The 21,229-nt window shown below is 39.7% G+C and overlaps 1 protein-coding gene across 1 annotated transcript in view; it reads left to right on the top strand.

Moving 5' to 3' along the window:
• The window catches only part of ADAM22 (ADAM metallopeptidase domain 22), a 239,546-nt gene extending 220,341 nt beyond the window's left edge, over positions 1-19,205 (top strand). The window contains 7 exon segments of the mRNA XM_067042476.1: positions 138-238; positions 584-650; positions 2,886-2,996; positions 5,235-5,321; positions 6,642-6,671; positions 10,967-11,090; positions 15,862-19,205. Coding sequence (XP_066898577.1) covers positions 138-238; positions 584-650; positions 2,886-2,996; positions 5,235-5,321; positions 6,642-6,671; positions 10,967-11,090; positions 15,862-15,882 — 541 coding nt within the window. The 3' untranslated portion in view covers positions 15,883-19,205.
• Positions 19,206-21,229: the final 2,024 nt, after the last annotated feature.

Below are 21,229 nucleotides of genomic sequence, written 5' to 3' on the forward strand. Positions count from 1 at the left end.
TCTTCATTCTTTCATTTCAGATTTTTTCTTTCTTGATTTATTTTAATGCACAGTAATGCTTAGAAATGTTGCTTACTGATTTCAAAACATTCATTTGATTATATTTTTGAACAATATATATACATTTTCAATTTCAGGTCAAACGGACTCTCTCATTCTTGGAGTGAAAGGATTCCAGACACAAAACATATTTCAGATATCTGTGAAAATGGGCGACCTCGCAGTAACTCTTGGCAAGGTATAGGGCAGCATTCTGAACCCATCCGTCCACATAACCTAAAGTCTATATTTTGTGGTTCCTGGTTGTAAAGACTTGTTCTTTTTTGTTGGGTCTTAAGCTCTTCTCCCAACAGAGAGGAGGGCATTTATTATGAGAGAATCCAGTTCTTTTTTCTTGGATGGGAGATGATGGGATTTGGTAGCACCCGCTCACTGGACACATTGAGAAGGCTGCACAATGCTCTAAAGCCCTACGTTCTGGGCTGGTGCTGGTTGTGAATTGCACCCACTTGAAATGCCATAATTAAACACACAGCGATTTTTAAATTTATATTCAAATCTAGCCATAAACTGTCTTTTTCAGGTAACCTGGGAGGCAACAGAAAGAAAATCAGAGGCAAAAGATTTAGACCTCGGTCTAATTCAACTGAGTAAGTCTGAACCTCTAATGGAAAAAGATGCTACAAGGTCCTGTGCAATTAGTGTGAAAAGTTAATTAACCAGATCATCAAAGAACTGTAAACCATGCCTCTTGGTCTTGGTTTTGTCTTTTTAATTCTTTTTTTTTTTTTTTTGCCGTTTTAAAATTAACCATGGCTTTTCTCTTTTACATAGGCATCTCCGCAACTGTGCCCAAACCAATACTCCTTGATAGTGGGGGTCTCACCCTCGCTGCAGGCTTTGTCCTCCAGTAACCTGCCATTGTGGTGTTTCAGTTCCGTTTGAAGGGAATTTTGATAACATTCCTTTCTTCTCATCACCCGGGGATCCAGCCATTTAGAGGGGTCACCCTTCCTCTTCCCAGTATTCACACAACCTAGAAGCATCAGGGGAAAATTCCCACTGTACTAGAGCATGAGAACTGCTCACAGTGTGAAACCACCGCTCCAAGGGCTTCATGGCTGCCATCTAAGCATTCTCTCAGACTACTGGAATATGGTTCCCTTTTAAATTTTCCTTCTGAGGACATTTAAAAGGGCATTTACCTAAACTTGCTCTTTAACGGAATCATTGTCACTAAATGCAACACTATCCATTTTAAATGATAGCCACACTTTTTTTTTTTTTTTTTTTAAGTGGGGATAGGGTCAGCAGTTACATTTAAAGTCATTTATAATGAAGTAAACACCATACACTTTTTTTGTTTGTTTCTCCACTTAAGAAAGTTCAAGCAAAACCAAGCTTCCTGAAACCTTTATCTCCCATCATGGAATAAAACACATCCTTAGTTTCCTTCTGGACCTTGCCACCTGGTTTTAATTAACTATACTCTTGGCAGCCTCCTAAAAAAATTATTTTTTTTACTTATTTCTCACTGCGGTGCTAGTGATGATTCCCTGCATCTCTATTGCTTCTTCATGCCTTAATACTTAAAAAAATCTGAATAGCAGATATTTGTTCACCGCTTGTCAGAAACTCACGTTAGCTTTTCCATCATATACCCTGCCTTTTTCAGTCCAGGACAATAATATTACCCTGAAATTTGGAGCTTCCTGCTGATGGTATTGTCTTGTAAGTGGCTTGTCAAAGTTTACTAGAGGATACTTTACCTTAGAAACAATAGATAGGTTCCAGTGATACCATTGCATGGTCCAGACTGGCATCATAGAACTCCATCACAAATAACTAATCCGTTAGAGTTTATCTTATACAACCCCAAAGCGCTTGAATGCTTTAGGGCTCATTGTGGATAAACTCTTCTTGGAATGTTGTTTGATTTGTTTTGCATGAGGTCACCTGGTAAGAGCTTCTTAGCTTATCTCAGTTGCTCACAAGAGTACAGGTAAAACTGCAGAATGTTCTTCAGAACTTCCTTTGTGTACTGTTTAGTGTTCTAACAGTATTTCCTATAACAAGGCTTTGAAAACTCTTAAGTGAACAACAACCAAGTATCCAATATTGTGTTAAAGCTATGAGTTTAGGACCCAAGGAACACTTGGTGTTTAGCAACATTTTCTAGCATAAATACTTATTTTTTTTTAAAATTACGTATCATGTAACAAATATTATGATACTATAGATACCCCTTGAGAAATCTTGCCTGTGAGATAATTATTACATTTAATAAGACATTATAATGAAGTCATCTTTATGAAGAAGAAGTGTTCAGGACTCTCTCAGATTTTTCAGACTTTCAGATTTGGTTACCTGACTCATGTAACCTAAATGGAGCCAAGTCCGTGAAGCTGACCACTGTTCTCACATTCTCACATACCTTATTGTTCAGACACTATGTTTTATTTTGTTTTTCTTAAAAGAAATCCTAATACACAGCATATCAAGAATTATGTCGACAGGTTTTTAAAATACTTTCCGTATTTGTTAAATAACCCCCTTTGCTTCTGATATAGCAGTATCACTTGTGTAATTCTAAGAGGAGCAGAAAGACCACGGACAAACATCTCTTTAAAATTTTTTTTTAGATAATGAGGTATTATTATCGGGTCCATTATTTCAACATTCCCTTTAGTATCTCATCATCCCAAAGGATGATGAAACATCAGGACATGAATGAAACCATGCCCCACAAATGAATACTCTGCTATAAAATGTCCTTGTTTATTGTACTGTTTTTCCACTCAAAGTTTTGCATCTTCCTCACTGTTGTACGTGATGTAAAGAAAGTTTTTGGCTTAGACTTTGTATTATATATTGTGTTTTTACAGGAGGGAGCCCCAAGCACCTGAGCCTGGGCACTCCCTCGCCCAGACAGTCCCATCCCAAGGCATAAACCCAGGGGGCTCTGACAGCCCCCAGACAGGGAGTCTGGATCACAGGTCAGTCTCCACCTGCCCCTTCATTTTGGGCTGCCACTTAATCTGCCTCCAAGTCCCTTCCTTGGCTGAGAACAGGGTCATTTGATCTGTGACTGACCCCCAGCGTCTGCTCGGAGGTGGTCCTGGTCCAGCCAGCACCAGCTAATTTTCCTCTGCCTTTCCATCCTGGAGAACACAGAGAGCTCTCCTCTCCTGTCGAACGCATTTTTTTTTTTTTTTTTTTTTTTTTTTTTTGCATGTTGCGCTACAAGCCAAGTCAAGCCACGTAGGCAGATGTATCACAGTTTGATGAAATCCCATCACTCCAGTCAACACTATCTAGAGATGTTAGGAGGCCCACCGTGAAGACACTTTCATGGGCACATCCCCAGAGGGAACTACAGTTGAGAGCTCTCTTCAGTGACCTCTAGTGAAGTGATCACAGCTTTCTGAGATGTTCCCGGTTACAGAGAGAAAGGTCCACCATGTGCAGGTCAGGCCATGTGGCTGTAGGTTTCCTGCAACATCCATGGCTTTCCCTTGGAGCTTCTGAGATTGACAGTGAAAGGAACACATATCTCCTCCTGGAAGTGGCCGACTGCCTGTGGGTGACTCAGTTTGCTGTGCGGCTGTGTTTCTCACCGGGTAACAGCTGCATGGGCTTTTTCTATGGTTTTCCCCAGGCCAGAGCATTCACTAGCCTTTATGTGTGGCTGCACTTGCTTTTTGACTTTTTTCTTTTTGTTCAGAGTCTCAGTGGAAATCTTTATGCAAGTGTTAATTGGCTATCTCTGTCAAACGCACAAGTTGGCAATGATTGTGGCTAAAGGCAAAAAGAAGTGGGAGTTGTTCTCAAGTCAGGGGACACTGTCTCAGCAAAAATGGTCGTGTAAGCCTGAAAAACAATCAAGCCCTTCTCTCAGGAGGGAATTCGTGATGTTATTTTGTGACGTATATTGGTTATAGCTAACAAGTTGAGGAAAAGCACTATGGAAAAATAATCTAATCTTGTTTGTTTAACTGTGGAAATGTATCTTGATTTAAATGTATCTACTAACTAAAACTAAATATGGAGGAAAGAAGCAGACTTTAACCACAAAAAAACAGTGTTTTTTTTTTTTTTTAATCATTTTCCCTGGTTTGTTTCCAAATAACTTTAAAAGTTTTATGGAGCTTGAATCTTTATTGTCGATAGCATCTCTAGAAGTTACCTTTTAAATGAGAAAACTCAGTAAAACCTCCAAATTCTTCCATGACTGAATTTGTTGAAACTGTATTTATTTGACAAGGGCATATTCTAAGAGAATATGATTTTGCTTGGCTCCCAGGGTAAAAATCAAAAGAAACTGAAAACAAACAAACAAACATAAAAACCCTTGCACTCACAATTTTACTGCCTTTAACATTTTTCTTTATGCAGTAATTCTGATGGAGACTTTGGCCAGATCCATCAGGGAAATGTTAACTAAGGTTGTTGTTATCCTCTGGCAGTCACTCCTTAGTGATCAGACACTTGGAAGGCAACCCGTGAGGGCCATTTCCTACTGGAAACATGAGTGTGGAGTGCACAAAGGGGAGGAAGGGACATCGCAGCTGCACCTAAGTTACTAAACCCACCTTCAAGAACATGGAGGCCTCTTGGGACCACACTTACTGTGTGCTGGGGCTCCAGGATCAGAAGAGTGGGTCCCTTTCTGCTCCTTACAGAGCCATCTGGATCACCTTTCTCGTTGACTCCAGCTTGGGATCTGCTCTCAGGAGTGAGACAGAGACCCTGTAAAATCTTTCCTTTCATATTGGAAAGAGAACGTGGCCCCTTTTAATTGTTCTTGGGGTATTATATTCCCAAACACCAGGTTGGAATTGCAGCCATCTGAATATTCTCAAAAAGGCCCATTATCATTTGAAAACCAAGAAGCCAAATGAGTGGTGGCCTGGAAAAAGCCACTTTGGAGGTGGGTGAATGGGACTGCTGACAGATCTCTGAAAGAGAGCTTCTGATCCACTTTGGGAAACCACTGGAAAGGCTTTCCCTGAAAGGTTGAATGCATTCTAGAATGCCTTGAGCCTTGTTGTAGCTGAGTTTATTGCCATGTCATTGTACAGACTGCCTCATAATCACCCAGCATCCATCCTGGTTTATTTGCCATAGTCATTAGTGTTTGGAGGGTGAAGAACATCCTTGCTAAGCTTGTGCTGTGTATTTTCAGATTTTCTATCTTGTTCTGCTTTCTTTGTTCCTTCCATTGCTTTCTGCAGGTATTTAAACCCATGGTTCAAAAGAGACTATAATGTAGCTAAGTGGGTAGAAGATGTGAATAAAAACACTGAAGGACCATACTTTAGGTATTTTATAAATTAATTTTATATCCTTTTCAAACTCTCCCAGCACATTCACATACTGTAGTGTGACTGGCTCTCTATCTTGTATCTCCCAATACAAGTTCCCATAGGTGGAAAGGGTCCTTGTTTATTTGCTGCCTTTTGATCTCTGTTTTTGGCTTCGTGAGCAAGTCTAGTTCTTTTCTGAACGTTTCAAATGAAGCCATTTGAAAGGGTTACCATTTAGTGCATGTCCCTATCCCCATCTTGAGCTTTTTAGTAGCTTTCTCTTCATGCTATGCTATGTAGTGTTCTTTGGGCATGAAACATACTTTCCACTAATAAAGAAGCACTATTAACCTGAACAATTTAATTTCTAGAGTCTAGCGGTTTCATAATGCATTTTTCCTACTTACTGCCTGAAGAGTGCATAGTGCATACAAAAACTCAAGGAAAAACATGAAAAGAAACCATATGAAATGTGGTGGAATTTTACTTTGAGTAAAAACACTGATTTGATGGAACTTGAAAATTGTTGAGATAATATTGACCACACGAGAGTGTGTGGAATGAGTTTAGACTTTATTTGTTCAGTACAACCATTTGCTATCAGAGGAGGCTATGCTGGAAAAGGGTTTTACAGATTCTCAAAAAGCATCTAAAGGAATTTTTTATTCCAGTAAGAATGTCGTTGTCTTATCCTTCAGATAGAACAGGAAACAGATCAGAAACACGATCTTGATTCACAAAAGAGCAGACAGAATACTCCTACATTTTAGAAACTAGCAAATTTACTCAGTTCACTGCAGCTCATGTAACATTAGAGGTTAGAGAGAATTTCCAAGGCTCTTAATGGCATTTTTTTCACTCTTTATAATATCAAACTGACTTCCTAGATGTAAACATCGACTTTATATCTGACTACTTTGTGGACAACTTATGTAAAGAAGCAATATAGACTCAATTACTACCTCTTCTGAACATAACTTCAACAATAAGCTTTCAGATTACTTATTACCATGACTTGGGTCAGCATTTATCAGATATCAAAATATGCATGTGTTTTTAACTCTCAGCACCCATATAAGGTGGACTTTCTCTTCCAGTGTACCATTTAGTTTAGATATGTATAGTTTGAGAAAATGATTAGACCTACCTGCATTTTAATTTGATCCATACATTTGCATATAACCCAAGGGAAGCATAACTCCTGCCTGCTCACAAAAATATCTCCTGCTTTTATACCCCATCTTTCCCTCCTGCCCTGTCCCTCTGCTAATACCACTTTCCCACTGAACCTCATATACATACACTCACATTCAAACATCCCACCCTCACCTGTAGCTCCCAAGATGGCCAGCGTCAGGAAGACAGGTAAGATGATTTTGAATGTTATTTGGAATATTGGCTCACCTGCAGTCCTATTTCTCTTTTCTCTTTTCCTCAGGCTTGTGGGCAGATTATAATTTGTATTAGCCATGGAACCAAAACACAATGACTTTGGTCCCTTATGGGGTAGGGCTTATATACCTAAATGGACTTAGCATTTTGCAGCAGTAATTTGTGAAATGGTACTCCGGAAGAGTTGATTCACCTCCCTGGGTACGCTGAGTAGTTTATGTGGCTCCCAGAGAAGAGTTCACATTTCTTAAAACCAGCCCCCAGGTCTGCCCAGAAGCTGCATGACTAAATGTAATTTGGATGGGGAAATGCTTCAGCTCCCCCAGGTGCACGTGCAAAGCTGCAAGGGCAATTGTAGAGGCTTCCTTTATCTCCTCTTGTAATATGAGATGTTGGTCCTACAGTGGATAGTCATAGGAGGAATTCCTTATTAAAAATCCATATTTATGTTTAAAGGCTAGATATAATTTAGAGGAGGGTTACAAGTTAACTGTCATTTTGGGGTTAATAAGGGTTATACCTGGTTATACCTGTAAGACTTGGAAATCAACAGAATTTTTGTGGAAGTGGTGAATAATTGAGGTATCCCAGGGCTTGCAACGCAATGATTCTAACGCAACAGAGTGAATTTCATCCACTGTGTCCAAACCAAGTCTCAGGTAGGAGGCACAGAGCATCCACACCTTGGCTTATGCTCTGCCAGCCCTATGGTTAAGCTCAGGTCTGCATCATCTGCCACCAGGTCATTCAGGGTTACCTCTCCTGCCAGAACCACCAATGAGGGCAAAGATCACTTTATTAATCACCCACATGGTGTGGGGTTTGTGGCATCCTTATCAAAATGCAATGGGGACTTTGCAGAAAACTGGTCCGAAATACTGCCCAGCATTAAAAAAAAAAAAAAAAAAAAATTGTATGCATATCACTATGAAGAGCAAAGCAAATGCCAAAAGATTTTGAGCGATCAGAGTGCCTCACTTGGGCTCCCTTACCCAGTTCTCATATGACAGCATTTGCTCAAACTGTTGTCAGTATATATTCAGATCATCACAAAGGAGCAGGTGAGGTCAGAGTGAGAGCATTATCTTCTCACACCTAGATCCTGGGGGCAGTTCTGTTGGTGACAGTGCTTTACAAGCTCTTAGAAGGTTTCCTTACTATTGGGTGTTATCCACTGGACTACTCACTTCATTAGTGGTTTGTGAGTTCTCTTCCATGATCTTGTGGAAATGCAGTAACTCTGGAAAGAAACTAATGATAATAACTGTTTGAGTGCCTGCATTGTTCCTTTATTTCTCACAACATCATGAGATGTAGGCATTCTTATTCCCTGTCTATGAAGCAAAAGAGTAACTCGAGATAGCACAGCCAGTAAGTGTCAGAACCTGAATTACAAGCCTGGCTCTGACTCCAAAATCTCTTCTTTTTCCATCAGACTACTATAAAATTTGCACATGAGCACAGCCGAGTGAATAAGTGGTAGGCATGTGTCCCACGTGTGCGACTGGCCCGGTTTTTGCCTGTTCTGGGGGACAGAAGTGAGATTGGCCTTGCCTGTCTACAGAAGGCAAACCCAGGAGGTCTGATGTAGCCCCAAGACACACCACAATCCATTGGCACAGGGACGTACCTTCACTGTGTAATTCTAAATGGCACCCATTATGGTTATTATGGTTTTTAAAAACGCAGTAAAGATAACAGTTAGCATTTGTCCAAACTTTACTTTGTAAGTGAATGAGCTGGGCTGGTGCCTGGTTTTCAGTGGAAGCCAGATTGGAACCACCAACCAAGTAGCCAAGGTCAGAAAATAGCCTGGAGGTGGTTTTGAAGAAATGTCTTTCTTAGACATTTGTGAAATATGAAGTTTGTTTTTGTTTTCCCTAAACTGATTTACCCTGCCTTGTTCTCTACTCTTATTTTGACGCCTGCTCTGGTGCTGTCCGTCCCCCCAAGATAATCCCCTTGATGCTGTCACACACTACCCAACCTCACACCTGATGCCCCTTGCTCCTACTAAACTGTGCTGCTTGGTTTCTCTTCCCGTTAGGGTCCAAAGTGTCAGTTAAACTAGTGTGTTAGTGTGAGAAGTAGTAAATGTGCAGTTTCTGTGGGGTTCTGGAGGACACCTCTATGTTTTTTTCTTTTTTTAAACTCATTGGCTTTGGCCAGGGAAAGCTATTTGAGGGGAAGAATGGACTTCCAGCACCCTCAATGGAATGGCCCTGTATGTGTACAAAGCTGGTCACTTGGACCCATGGCCAAGTGAATGGCTGGCATGACTTTGAAGCTATAAGCCAGTAATACCTCATCCTATGGACACCCACACACACTGCAGAAAATGAAAAAGAGGACTCAGTTTGTATGATCCCCTAAAGTAAACAAGATTCAGCTGTTTGCATACCTGACTCATTTTTCTGAACATGGATATCTTATCAGTAGTGATTAGGCTAAAATCCAAACCCAGGTTAATATCCCTAGTTTTAGAAAGATATATTTAAATCTTTACATACAAAAGTATGTGTTCATTCTACACATACTGAATTTGTTTCCTAAAGATCATAGTCCTATTTGAAATGTCTTCCTAAAATTGAAAATAATCGTGAATTTCTGAATTAGAAAGAGATGTGGTAGTACATTGCTTTAAATTTGAAGTACTTATATTCTCAGTTCCACCCATCTGCTCCTCAGTGGAGAGCATTAATACAGCAGAGGTCAAGCAGCTGCAATATTGTGACAGTTCACATTAAGGAGTGAATATTTCTGGACATTTTCCAGAAACAGAGGAAACATTAGGAATTACAGATTTAAAGTAAACTGAATCACTCTTGAGTCTTAAAATTGAGCCAAATCTCAGGGTTTATAAGAAAAATTATTTTCAAATCTTAGCTTGTCCATAAAATAGCAACTGATTTGAAAACTACAGCAGAACCAGAGCAAATGATAATATATGGATAGGAATGGAAATTTAAAATCAGGGAGAAAAGGACATCTTCATTTGGTACAGGCAGTACAGTAACTAGATCTCCCCCAAGAAGGCTACCACACCACAAGCACTTGTAGGCTGAGTCAGTCACTTACAGCAGATGCAATGCACCCCATGGAAATAAGTACCTGTGCTCCAGCATGGCGGTGCCACCAGTTCAGTGACATGGTCATTACCACCTTGTACCAGGAATTGAGGAGTCATGGATGTGTAGTGGTGACATTTGTGAATGGGTAGCTACTGCCGAATTATCATGTTTATTTTTCGTTGACATAGTGGAAATCGAGGCTTTTCACTCTTAGCTGGGTTTTTTTTCACTTTAAAGACAAAATAGCAGATATGGTCTCTTCCAATGCGCTCTGCTTAGTCACAAATATTATCCCTGTGCCTACAGAATCAAACAAGAACAGCATAATGCACCAAGAGCTTATGCAGATCTTTCATATGGAATATCTCCATGACGAGGAGAACACATGTGATCCAAATAGGAATAGTTTTTGTTGTTGTGTTTTGTTTTAGTTTTAGTAAAATCCCAGTCATTAAAGTGTAGCCACCTTATCGACATGACAAGTATACCCTACATGAGTTACCAAGATCTATGTCTATGGCTTAGAATCTTCCCCTATACAGAAATGATTGTAGGGACTAATCAGACCATTTTTGTATGTTCTCATCAGACTCTTTGTTTGGCTGGAACTCTGCACTCCTTACTGCTTGCATGTTTACTAATGTGTTATTAAAACCCTCGTATTTGCCTTTGTTCTTTCACAACTAACACACTGGCCTCTGAATGCATGTGTTTTGTGTAAACTGGTGTGTGACTTAATAACTAATAAATGTATCAGTTGTATTTTCAGATCTTAAAGATATAATTGGAATTACTGCACTAAAACATTTTTTACATTAAGTGATAAAAATAAGGTAGACTATTAATATATCGTACACTTAATTTACCATTATGAGCTCTTAGAGTATTTTTTAATCCCTTCTTCATTTTAGCTTTTAAAAAATCTATTCTATAAAAAACCCTCATTAGTGGTTTTCTAGCTGAAAAGTATTCTGTGTACTAATATTTAAACAATCCATTGCAGTCATGAAGTTAGGAAGATAAAATTCTAGCATTCTAGTGTTGTGAATGACAGAGTATCTCCCAGTAGTTAAATCTTTTCAGTAGTGGCCTATGAAAGTAGAAATCAGAGGGTTCTTTCTGAACCCACTTTTCAGATATTTGAAAAGATATTAGGCAATCACATAATATGTATTTCATGTGTTCTCAACGTCTCAGGACTTTATCTCCTGCCAAGTCTCCTTCTTCGTCAACTGGGTCTATTGCCTCCAGCAGAAAATACCCTTATCCAATGCCTCCCCTTCCCGATGAGGAGAAGAAAGTGAACCGACAAAGTGCCAGGGTATGTGGGAACTTCTTCCATATACTAACATCCTCGGTCATGATCGTTTATCTGTGAGTTGATGTTTTAAAAGAGAGAAACATTTTTCCTTTTTTTTGTTCATAAGAACATGAAAAAAAATTGAGTGTGGAAAATAGTAGATTCTTGGGGCTTTGGGGCCCAGATTTGTATTGGCAAATTTGTTTAATTATTGATGAATTCTAGAAATATTTGGCTTATATTAATCATTCACTGCTATATATTTATATCTTTTATTATTCATTGCAGCTAATATATTACAACCTGGAAGAGACAAAACAGAGAGTGTATTTTGCTTTATCAGTTTTTACATATACCTGGAAATGCCAGAGGTTAAGTAAACCAGCCTCATTTCCATGCCCAGTTTGCTTACTCAGGCCTTTTGTTGGGTAATAACACCAGTAGGATTTAAAAAATAGGAACCCATGACAGAAAGTCAGATCAGTGTCTTGGGGATGGGGGTGGAATTTGGATAACTGTACAAGGAAAGGAACCTCAAAAATCTGTAATATTAAGAGTATGGCAAAGGGTATGGTGAAATTTAGCAACCTTTTATTTAAAAAAAAAACATTAAAAACATATTTGGAATTTACTATTTTTATAAACATGATTCATCAGAAGTTTCATGTAAATACGAAGTCCTCCTTTACATTTAAATTATGATTTTATTTAGTCTCACAACATTCCTAGAACACATCCATTATGTGAAATTTGAGATACAGTCGAGTTTAGAGAGGCAGACCAACCCTCAGAAACTTACGTGAAAGATATAACTAAAGAATAATTAGCTTTATTGGTGTCCAGGCTCTGTTGTGGTCAGTTACACTATAATTCTGATCTTCTCAGAAATAATGTTGCAAAAAAATAAAGCTTTAAAAGCCTGGACAGATTTATCTGCTAGTGGGTCCTGGGTTCCTAGGCTTTTTGGTTTTGAAAGATATTTCAGAGCCTCTTGGACCCTGAACTTACATTATGGGGTCCAAGGTAAACATGGATCATTCAAATTTTAACTTGATCAATTCAGAGTCAGTAAGAAAACGTGCTGATTAGATCACTATAATCGAAAAGACTTTAAAAACAATCAGTGGTATTTTATTAACCATACAAAAAATTACCTTCATATATTAATATGGGCAATGGTAAAAGATGGGAAGGAAGAAGATAACTCAGATTCCCAGCACTCAGCTTTTGACCTTAAAAAAAAAGAAAAGACTTGTGAGTAGGCATCCACTTGTTTGTGATATAAGTATGTGGTAATGAAACCTTAGGCTGATGTCATTCCTTCCCTCCCCGGGGAATTGCTGAAGTAGAAAACCTCACATTTTCTCCCTGATAAATTGTCTACATTGCTGTTTTGTTCTATCTAACTGGGGACATTCTTTTAACTGTTGTCATGCCAGGGTGCAGGCTTTTGGAGATGTTCCCACTTGAGAGCCCATGAAAATGACATCCTCCAGAAGAAATGGCTGGCCCTTGACCTTTTCTCGAGGCTGAGTGGGGCAGCTGTGAAGACTGTAGCCTTGGGGACAGTTGTGTGAAAGGTCTGCTTGGTTCCTGGTTCCCATGAGCAAGTAGCAGAATCCTACAGAATAGGCAGCCCCTGTCTCTGTGCTGTCTTTGTGGGCTGTGGACAATCTAACGAGCAGATCTTTCTATCAGCAAGCCTTCTGTTACAGCTATCCAGACATGGCCAAGGTCATGCCTATTCTTAAAAGCGATGGCTTGGCAATTCTTTGCTCCTTTTTCCTCACTGGGATAATCGTGACCTTCACGTTTCCCTAGTGTCATTCCTTTGTTCCTCTCTTCTTTCTGCGAGCTGTCATTTATTATTTAATCTTCATAACCATTTGTGAAGAAACTGGGCTCACTGAAGCTGAAGTCTGGACTCTTAACTACTCTGTATTATCATCTGAGCATCAATCCAGATCTTCTTTCCCTCAGACGCCCTGCATGCCTCCTGCTTAACCATTCATTTTCACTTGTCTCCACCAACAGGTGTCATCCACACACAAAGATCCTCACTGTTGAGAGATATGGTGTCTTTTTTTAATGAAAAGGACATATAAAGCGGACCTAAAGTAGGTAACAGAATATTTCCATGAAGAGTCAAGAGAACATATTAAGAGAATCTGTAGAGAAACATCCACTTAGTCACTTAGCTATTTCTCCTTTTGTTTTTCTTCAGAAACTCATTGGGTATCATGCTATGACTGGCCCCAGATTTCCAGTAAAAATGGGATTTGGATGGAAATTGGATGCAACAATCTTAGTCTTTCTTTGTTCATGTTCATAATAATTATACCCACATCATATTGCCTGGACACATATTTTATCAGCTTTATCTTTTTTCTTTTTTTTTAATTGGCTTTCCTTCTCTGGTGAACTGAATTGCACTTATATTTGATCATGCCAAACTTGTATTCAGTCCATTAAGGCAAATTACTGAACATTTTAGAAATTAGATATCAATGGGGCTGGTATAAAGAAATGGTGGCAGAGGCCAAGAGAGGGAAGAGGTGAGGGAATTACGAAATTGACATCCTGCCCTGGATACATCATTCTACTCTGATATGTCCACTCCTGAGAGAGGACACTTGTTTAGCATATAGTGATGGATTTGGAGAGTGTATAGCCTGACCACAGGCCCAGGGCAATGATTTTTAAGTGAGCGGTGGTGGTATTAATGGACTCACACTTTCCTAAGGTCAGTAGTTCTCAGCATTGACTGTACAGAATTGTCTGGAGGACTTTTAAAATATACTGATGCCTGAGTCCCACCCAGAGAGATTTTGATTTAGTTGGTCTGGTGTGCTGTCTAGGCAGTGGGATTTTTTTTTTTTTTTTTTTTTTTTTTTTTTTTTTTTTTTTTTTTTTTTTTTTTTGCGGTACGCGGGCCTCTCGCTGTTGTGGCCTCTCCCGTTGCGGAGCACAGGCTCCGGACACGCAGGCTCAGCGGCCACGGCTCACGGGCCCAGCCGGTATGCGGCATGTGGGATCTTCCTGGGCCGGGACACAAATCCGTGTCCCCTTCATCGGCAGGCGGATTCTCAACCACTGCGCCACCAGGGAAGCCCGGGACTGGAATTTTTAAAACATCCCCAGATCATTGAAATGTACAGCTGGGTTGAGAACCACTGTTCTAGATGGCTGTATCAGAATCCTGGGGAAAATAAGGGTATGTGTAGTTTTAAAAAATAATATTTTAAATTATTTTATTTGAGACACAATATTTAATTTATTCAAAATTTCAAGTAATATTGGGTGGGCCCAAAAGTTCGTTCGGTATTTTCCATAAGATGTCTCTAGTGGCACTTAGTTGTCTTTAACTGCATTCGAAACAATTTTGTTGGATTGTATTGTGACAGCTGTCGTGTCAGTGTGCATGTAAAAAAAAACTGATCAACATTGGTGAATTTTTGTGTAGCCATTTTAATTTTGAAGATGGAAGAAAAAAGCAACATTTCAGCATATTATGCTTTATTATTTCAAGAAAGGTAAAAATGCAACTGAAAAGCAAAAAAAAAAGATTTGTGCAGTGTATGGAGCAGGTGCTGTGACTGATCGAACATGTCAAAAGTGGTTTGCAAAATTTCGTGCTGGAGATTTCTCACTGGATGATGCTCCACAGTCGGGTAGACTAGTTGACGTTGATAGCGATCAGATCGAGATGTTAATTGAGAACGATCAATGTTATACCATGTGGGAGATAGCCAGCATACTCAAAATATCCAAATCAAGCATTGAAAATCATTTGCATCAGCTTGGTTATTTGAATCGCTTTGACGTAAGCAAAAAAAAAAACCTTCTTGACCATATTTCCGCATATGATTCTCTACTGAAACGTAATGAAAATGTTCCCTTTTTAAAACAAATTGTGACAGGCGATGTAAAGTTTATACTGTACAATAACGTGGAATGGAAGAAAGTGTGGGGCAAGCGAAACGAACCACCACCAAACCACACCAAAAGCGGGTCTTCATCCAAAGAAGGTGATGTTGCGTATACGGTGGGATTGGAAGGGAGTCCTCTATTATGAGCTCCTTCCAGAAAAACTAAACGATTAATTCCCACAAGTACTGCATCCAGTTAAACCAACTGAAAGCAGCACTCAGCAAAAAGCATCCGGAATTAGTCAACAGAAAACACATAATCTTCCATCAGGATAACGCAAGACCGCATGCTTCTTTGATGACCAGGCAAAAACTGCTACAGCTTGGCAGAGAATTCCGATTCATCTGCCGTATTCACCAGACATTGCACCTTCGGATTTCCATTTATTTCGGTCTTGACAAAATTCAGTTCCCTGGAAGACTGTAAAAGGCACCTGGAAGAGTTCTTTGCTCAAAAAGATAAAAAGTTTTGGGAAGACGGAATTATGAATTTGCCTGAAAAATGGCAGAAGGTAGTGGAACAAAAGGGTGAATATGTTGTTCAATAAAGTTTTTGGTGAAAATGAAAAACGTGTCTTTTATTTTTACTTTAAAACCGAAGGAACTTTTTTGGCCAGCCCAATATTAAATGAGGATGTGAGGGTTTTTTGTATTGAAAGGTGGCCGTTGTTAAAAACGTTGAGACTCAGGTTTAGAAGAAAAAGAGAACTAAAAATTAGAGTGTTTTTTTAATCTATTATGAGACTTCGCATCCACAATCACATAAGTATAGATGAAATTACCGAATCTTTTTCATCTTTGTAGCTCAGAATATGTCTGTTTCCTGCTTTCACAGTGTGAAATTTTGCTTTTCTGTTGTGCAGCTATGGGAGACATCCATTTAAGATCAGCTGTTTACATGTGACACATCGAAACTGTTTACTTCAACTTTTATAGAAACTCAGCCTCACTGAATCACTGCAAATCTATCTGCTCTTCAAACAACTCGAAAACATCTCTGAATGCCACAGAGGAGAGGAAGCCGAGACTCACATCTGGATACCATTTTCTTTTTGTCATTGGCTTCAGATTTAATTGAACCATGAAAAGAACTACTGAAATGTTACACTATAACATGGAACAACTAAGGTACTGGTAATGTTAATGGATAATCCGCATGACAGATAATATGTAGAAATATCACTGAAGTTAACTCACATGACCCAAATGTAGCAAGTTTCCTAAGGGACAATAGTGGATTCAGAACTTGACATTCTGAAGCACATACTCATTGTAGACAGTAATGCTATGTGCATGAAGCTTCTGTTTATTGTTTTCCACATTTAAGGAAACAACATCCCATAATAGAAACTAGCATGCAGGGCTAAGGCATATAAGGATTTCTTCTGCAGGACTTTAAAGCTTGAGAGGCCAATATCCCACATGCTAACTGTAAACATGTATTTTTCTTTTTTTTTACTTTTCATATTTATATCAGCATACAAGGACAATTGTACATATGTAAACATTTTTAAAATTATAAAAAAAGCAGCTGTTACACACAAGTGTATTTTGCCAGATGCCTAAAAACAATCAGTCACAATCACGTCATCATCATCCATCAAATGGTCTTCAAAGATTATGACCGGATGATGTCGTAAATATAGTGGTCAGGGCTGTATATGTGTCTCCCCATAATTGGTATTTGTCCAAACCATGTGCTATCCCTTTAAAGTGTGCACAGTCTAGAGGCAGTTTTATTGAGTAATTAATTGAACAAGAGAACAAAATGTCCGACAGAACTTAGGGCCTCCACAGCTTGCTTACTGCCTCAAGGCGCTCTGCCGCCAGCTGGCTGCTCCCTGGGAATCCTCCAGCCTGTCCATCTTCCTTCTGGGGGCTACAGCGCCTGACTCAGTGGCTATTCCTTTTCGGTGCCAGAGCACATCTGCTAGTCTCACCTGGGGGGGCCTGTGAGCCCCACAGCAGTGTGTCCTGCTGAGTTAAACAAATGCACCAAAGACACAGGAGGCCACAGCTGCTGATGCATTGGTAGCTTCCAACTTGCCAATACTCTAACCCTTTGTGGCCTAAACTTTTGTTCTTTAACAAAGCTTTTTAGCCACCCTTATCTGTGACATGAATGACGTATTTTAATGAAAACAACTTTCACACTGTTTATTGAGGGTATTTATCCTTGGTGGGACATGAGTCCCAGCAGGTCATTCTCCACTGATGTGTAAGTAAGGTATGGAAGGTTCTACCATCTGGGCTGGGAAGCCTCAACAGGTCGCAGAGGGTTCAAAGAAACCTAAAACCCCAAGGGTGCAGCAACTGTGAAGTTATCCAAACAGCTGGCAAGGGGTAGAATCTGATGTTCTGAACTCTCTATTTTTTTAATCCATAGAAAAGTGAGAAATCTATGTTAAATCCCCTTCTTTAAAACCAAATTTCGATAGCTGTCATCATGCAGCACCGCCATTCTTAAAGAAAACTTCTCTTGGGAGGTGACCCTAGTGAGCTCAGAAATTAATGGGATCAATCAGATGCTTTGATATAAAGATTACTTCTGAATTTTCTAATTTTCTCTCCTTTTTCTTGAGAGGAATGGAATCTGCAGACAAGTTTTCAGAAATATCCTCTAAATTTGATCTCTGCCAGTAGTGTCCGAGGACAAAACCCATTTCATCTCTGTGTGTAATCATCTTGGAGGCCCAAGCTAAAGGGTCCATTAGAAGGCAGTGTTTTCTCCTCTATGTGTCTATATCTTCCATAACGGACGTCTCTTCTGAAAGTCTTTGAAAACATTTGAAAAGCAGTTTAATTATCCAAAATGATAAAGTGTAAACAGCAGTTTTCATGACAGGAAGGGATGTGATTGTTGAGACTACGATAAAATGATCCATCAGTCTCAAGTTGGGTGATGTTGCCATATAGCCCAAGCCAAGGACAGGAGGGCAGACAGATTTAAAGATGTAGCAAATAAAGTGGCTTTTGACCAAGATCACTTTAATATGCACTGAATGTTTTCTGATATTGAGTGTATAAAAGGCTAATGTTAGAAGGTTTATTTTGACTATAAAAGAGTTATAGATTTGAATGTAAGGTACCTCATGTAAATAAATATGCTTCCTAGTTACGGTTACACATCCCTCATTTGAAAGAATCCACAAATGATTAGCTATGTAGTCAATGGATCCCTTCACCCTTCTCTCTTTCCTCACCTTCTGAATTATTTTTACATAAAGATTATTATTTCAAGTGAAAAATCATTATTTGTGCCTTTTGGGAGACATGGTTGCTCTAGAGGTATACAGCTTACAGTCATCCTCCTCGATAATAAACTTCATATAGAACTGAATGAAAAGTGTTTTATTTGCAGAGAGACTATGATTTTATAGTACCTTTGATGTTCTATTCTAGATATCTACTCTATCTAGGAACGTGTAAACATTCTTACAGCCATTTGCCACATTCTTTGACAAGTTTATAATTTCAGTGGCTAGCTGTGAGAAGTACCTATATGTGAACTCATGGTTGGTGTTCTAGATGTATTAAATCTAAATATCTATGACTTTTCATCCACTGAGGCAGGGAGAATGGACCCATGGCACTAAACGCAAGCACAGCATTATTATTATTATTAATTTTTTTTGAGTATCTATTTTGGAGAGCAACTTTGAGGCCACATAGCAGTTTGTATCATGAAACTAATATTTATAGCCCCCAGTCAACTATAGGACTGTTATACTAAGCAGAGAAGAGCAGCTTTTTGGCTTTTGTGTTCCATTGTATGCCTTTTTCCTCTCTTTCTGAAGTTTTGTGCATAGATTAGACTTCAGATTGACAACTCTTCAGCCTGATGTGTTCCATTTATCCATAGTCGTTACAGTATAGTAAATCCTGATTTAAAGCAACACATATCTCTCCCCTAAGAGTGTCAACAAAGGAGGTGTGGGAAACATGGAGCTATAAAGGAGCTGACTGGTCAGATTAACTGGTCTGTGCCCAGCACCTCATTCTTTAGACAGGAAGTGGCACCCTTCTCTGGGGTCTCCCAGCTAGAAAGTGGCCCCCAGGCCACATGCAATCGGTGGAAAGGAATAAACTCCTCAAACAGTGCAGCATCAGGAGGCCTTTCAATTTGTGGTTGCTGTATTTTTTTTAAAGATACCCAGTGCTATTCCTTAAAATAAAACTTTGACTAATAAAGTAAATGCCAAAGCTACTTTCCAGGTTGATATATAGGTGCTTTATTAAATGATACTACAGTTTCACTCCCCTCCCCACCTCCACCCCCCTTGCTTTAAAAAGGCTCTTAAAATTGTGTTACTGCGTAAAGTAAATCCAGCATAGATTTCTGAACATAAGATTGATAGGGTTTCTAAAAGAAGTCGCTGTAAAGATAATATCAGGTATTCTGTGCACTTCCACAGAAGGACTATTTATGTTTGAATTCCCAAAGTCTTAACATTTCTCTATTTTTTGTGTTGATCCCCTTGCAGATTTGCATAATTTAACCCCCTCTGTTGTCTCAGATCTTGTTGTGTCTCCTTTACCTTTTACCTTCTTAGATTTTCTTTAAATTTTATAGTTACCTATGGGCTAGAGGAAATATGGTATTTCTGTTCACTTTCAGTGTTTCAGAATTGTTCATTTATTAATCTCATCCATTCTTCATTTCCTGCTGCCATGTAGTTCTATTTTAACATATATATTTAGTGCTTTAAATATTTCCTTGTGTTATTCGACATGATAATAAATCCTTACGTAAAGAGAAGACTATTTTATTTTACTTTATTTTACTTGAAAAGGAAAGGGAATATACTGGAACTTACCGAGTAGCTTGCCGATTGTATGGGCAGGGGAGCTGAATAAAGGCAGTGAGGGAAGGAAGGGAAGCAGGCCTGCTGCCCCCGCAGCCTGATAGAACACCGCCCCCTGCTACCAGGACGCCCTCTATGGGCAGAATTTTTTTTTTTTTTTTTTTTTTGGCCAAGCCGCATGTGGGATCTTAGTTCCCTCGCGAGAGATCAAACCTGCTCCCCCTGCAGTGAAAGCGCGGCGTCTTAACCACTGGACCGCCAGGGAAGTTCCTGGGCAGCATATTTTAAGTACAATCGTACCAGTTGGTAAGTTGACATGAATTTTACATGAAACGTTCTTGACTCCCATTTGTAGCACAATGTCTACTTTGTTATGCTCCTAATTATTTTTTTTCTATCCCGTCTATGTTTCCTCTAAAACTGACACTCAAATACTTCTTTTCTTAAATTCAGTCAAGATGAATTTCTCATTCTATTAGCTTAAAATATGTACGAAGCAAACATAGGGCTTAATTGGAGGCTCAAACTTTGAATTTTTCTCCTCTGAGATATTTTCTGAAGGGCTAAGACTTCTGATTTCGGATGCAGCAACTTTCCTCCAGCCTGGGAGAGCTAAGAACTTTCCTCAACAGCTTCCCTGTTTATTGGACCTTGAGGAGCCCAGCTTGCTCTTGTGAAAATCAGCTGAGAGGGAGCGGCCTATCTGGCTCTGCTTGTGTGTTGGGGTTTGGGCGGGTGGGGGGCGTGGTCGGAGCAGCCACACCTGCTGGGAACTTTCGGCGCATGCTCGGCGCATGCTCGTAGCATCTACTCTGTGGGCGGGTGCTTTTAATTCCAAGAGGAATTTTCCACCCCACCTGCAGATGCAGAGCAAACAAAGATGGAGCAGGATCTTAGAAATCAGGAGTATTTCTTTGTCAGAGTCCCCCAAATGGAGCATCTTATGGTTCAGTTTGTAGGTAGAAAAGCAAAACATTCAGAAACAGCAAAAACCTGCCTAGTATTTTTGTCCTTTATATCCATAGCCTGACAAACAGTAAGCATTCTCACTGTGGGTTTGAGAGATGCTTCCAGACCCTTCCTACTTCCAAAGTCGCTCTCTCTTCAGTAGCTGTCAGACCTTTTCTCCTGACTAGGAACTTTCACTGTCATGGAGGTAAGTCACTTCTTCGCCTGAATTGGCACTCGGGGAACCATTGGGGCGTGGAGTTAGGGGAGAGAGGCACTTTTAGCCTTCCATCGGCATCTGGGCATGGATTACGCAACTTGGAAAGTCACTGAGAGATTGGTTGTCAGAGTGTGTTTCAGGCTGGACGGGAGATAAGAAACAGCGAGTCTTGGGAGGTCTTGGGGCATTTAGCCCTGGATAGGAGCAGAATGGAGAGGCGCAGGGAGAGCTCAGAAGCCAAGCCAGTGGAAGAGCACA

The sequence above is a fragment of the Kogia breviceps genome, chromosome 9 (genome assembly GCF_026419965.1).
Source record: "Kogia breviceps isolate mKogBre1 chromosome 9, mKogBre1 haplotype 1, whole genome shotgun sequence".
Lineage (NCBI taxonomy): Eukaryota > Metazoa > Chordata > Mammalia > Artiodactyla > Physeteridae > Kogia > Kogia breviceps.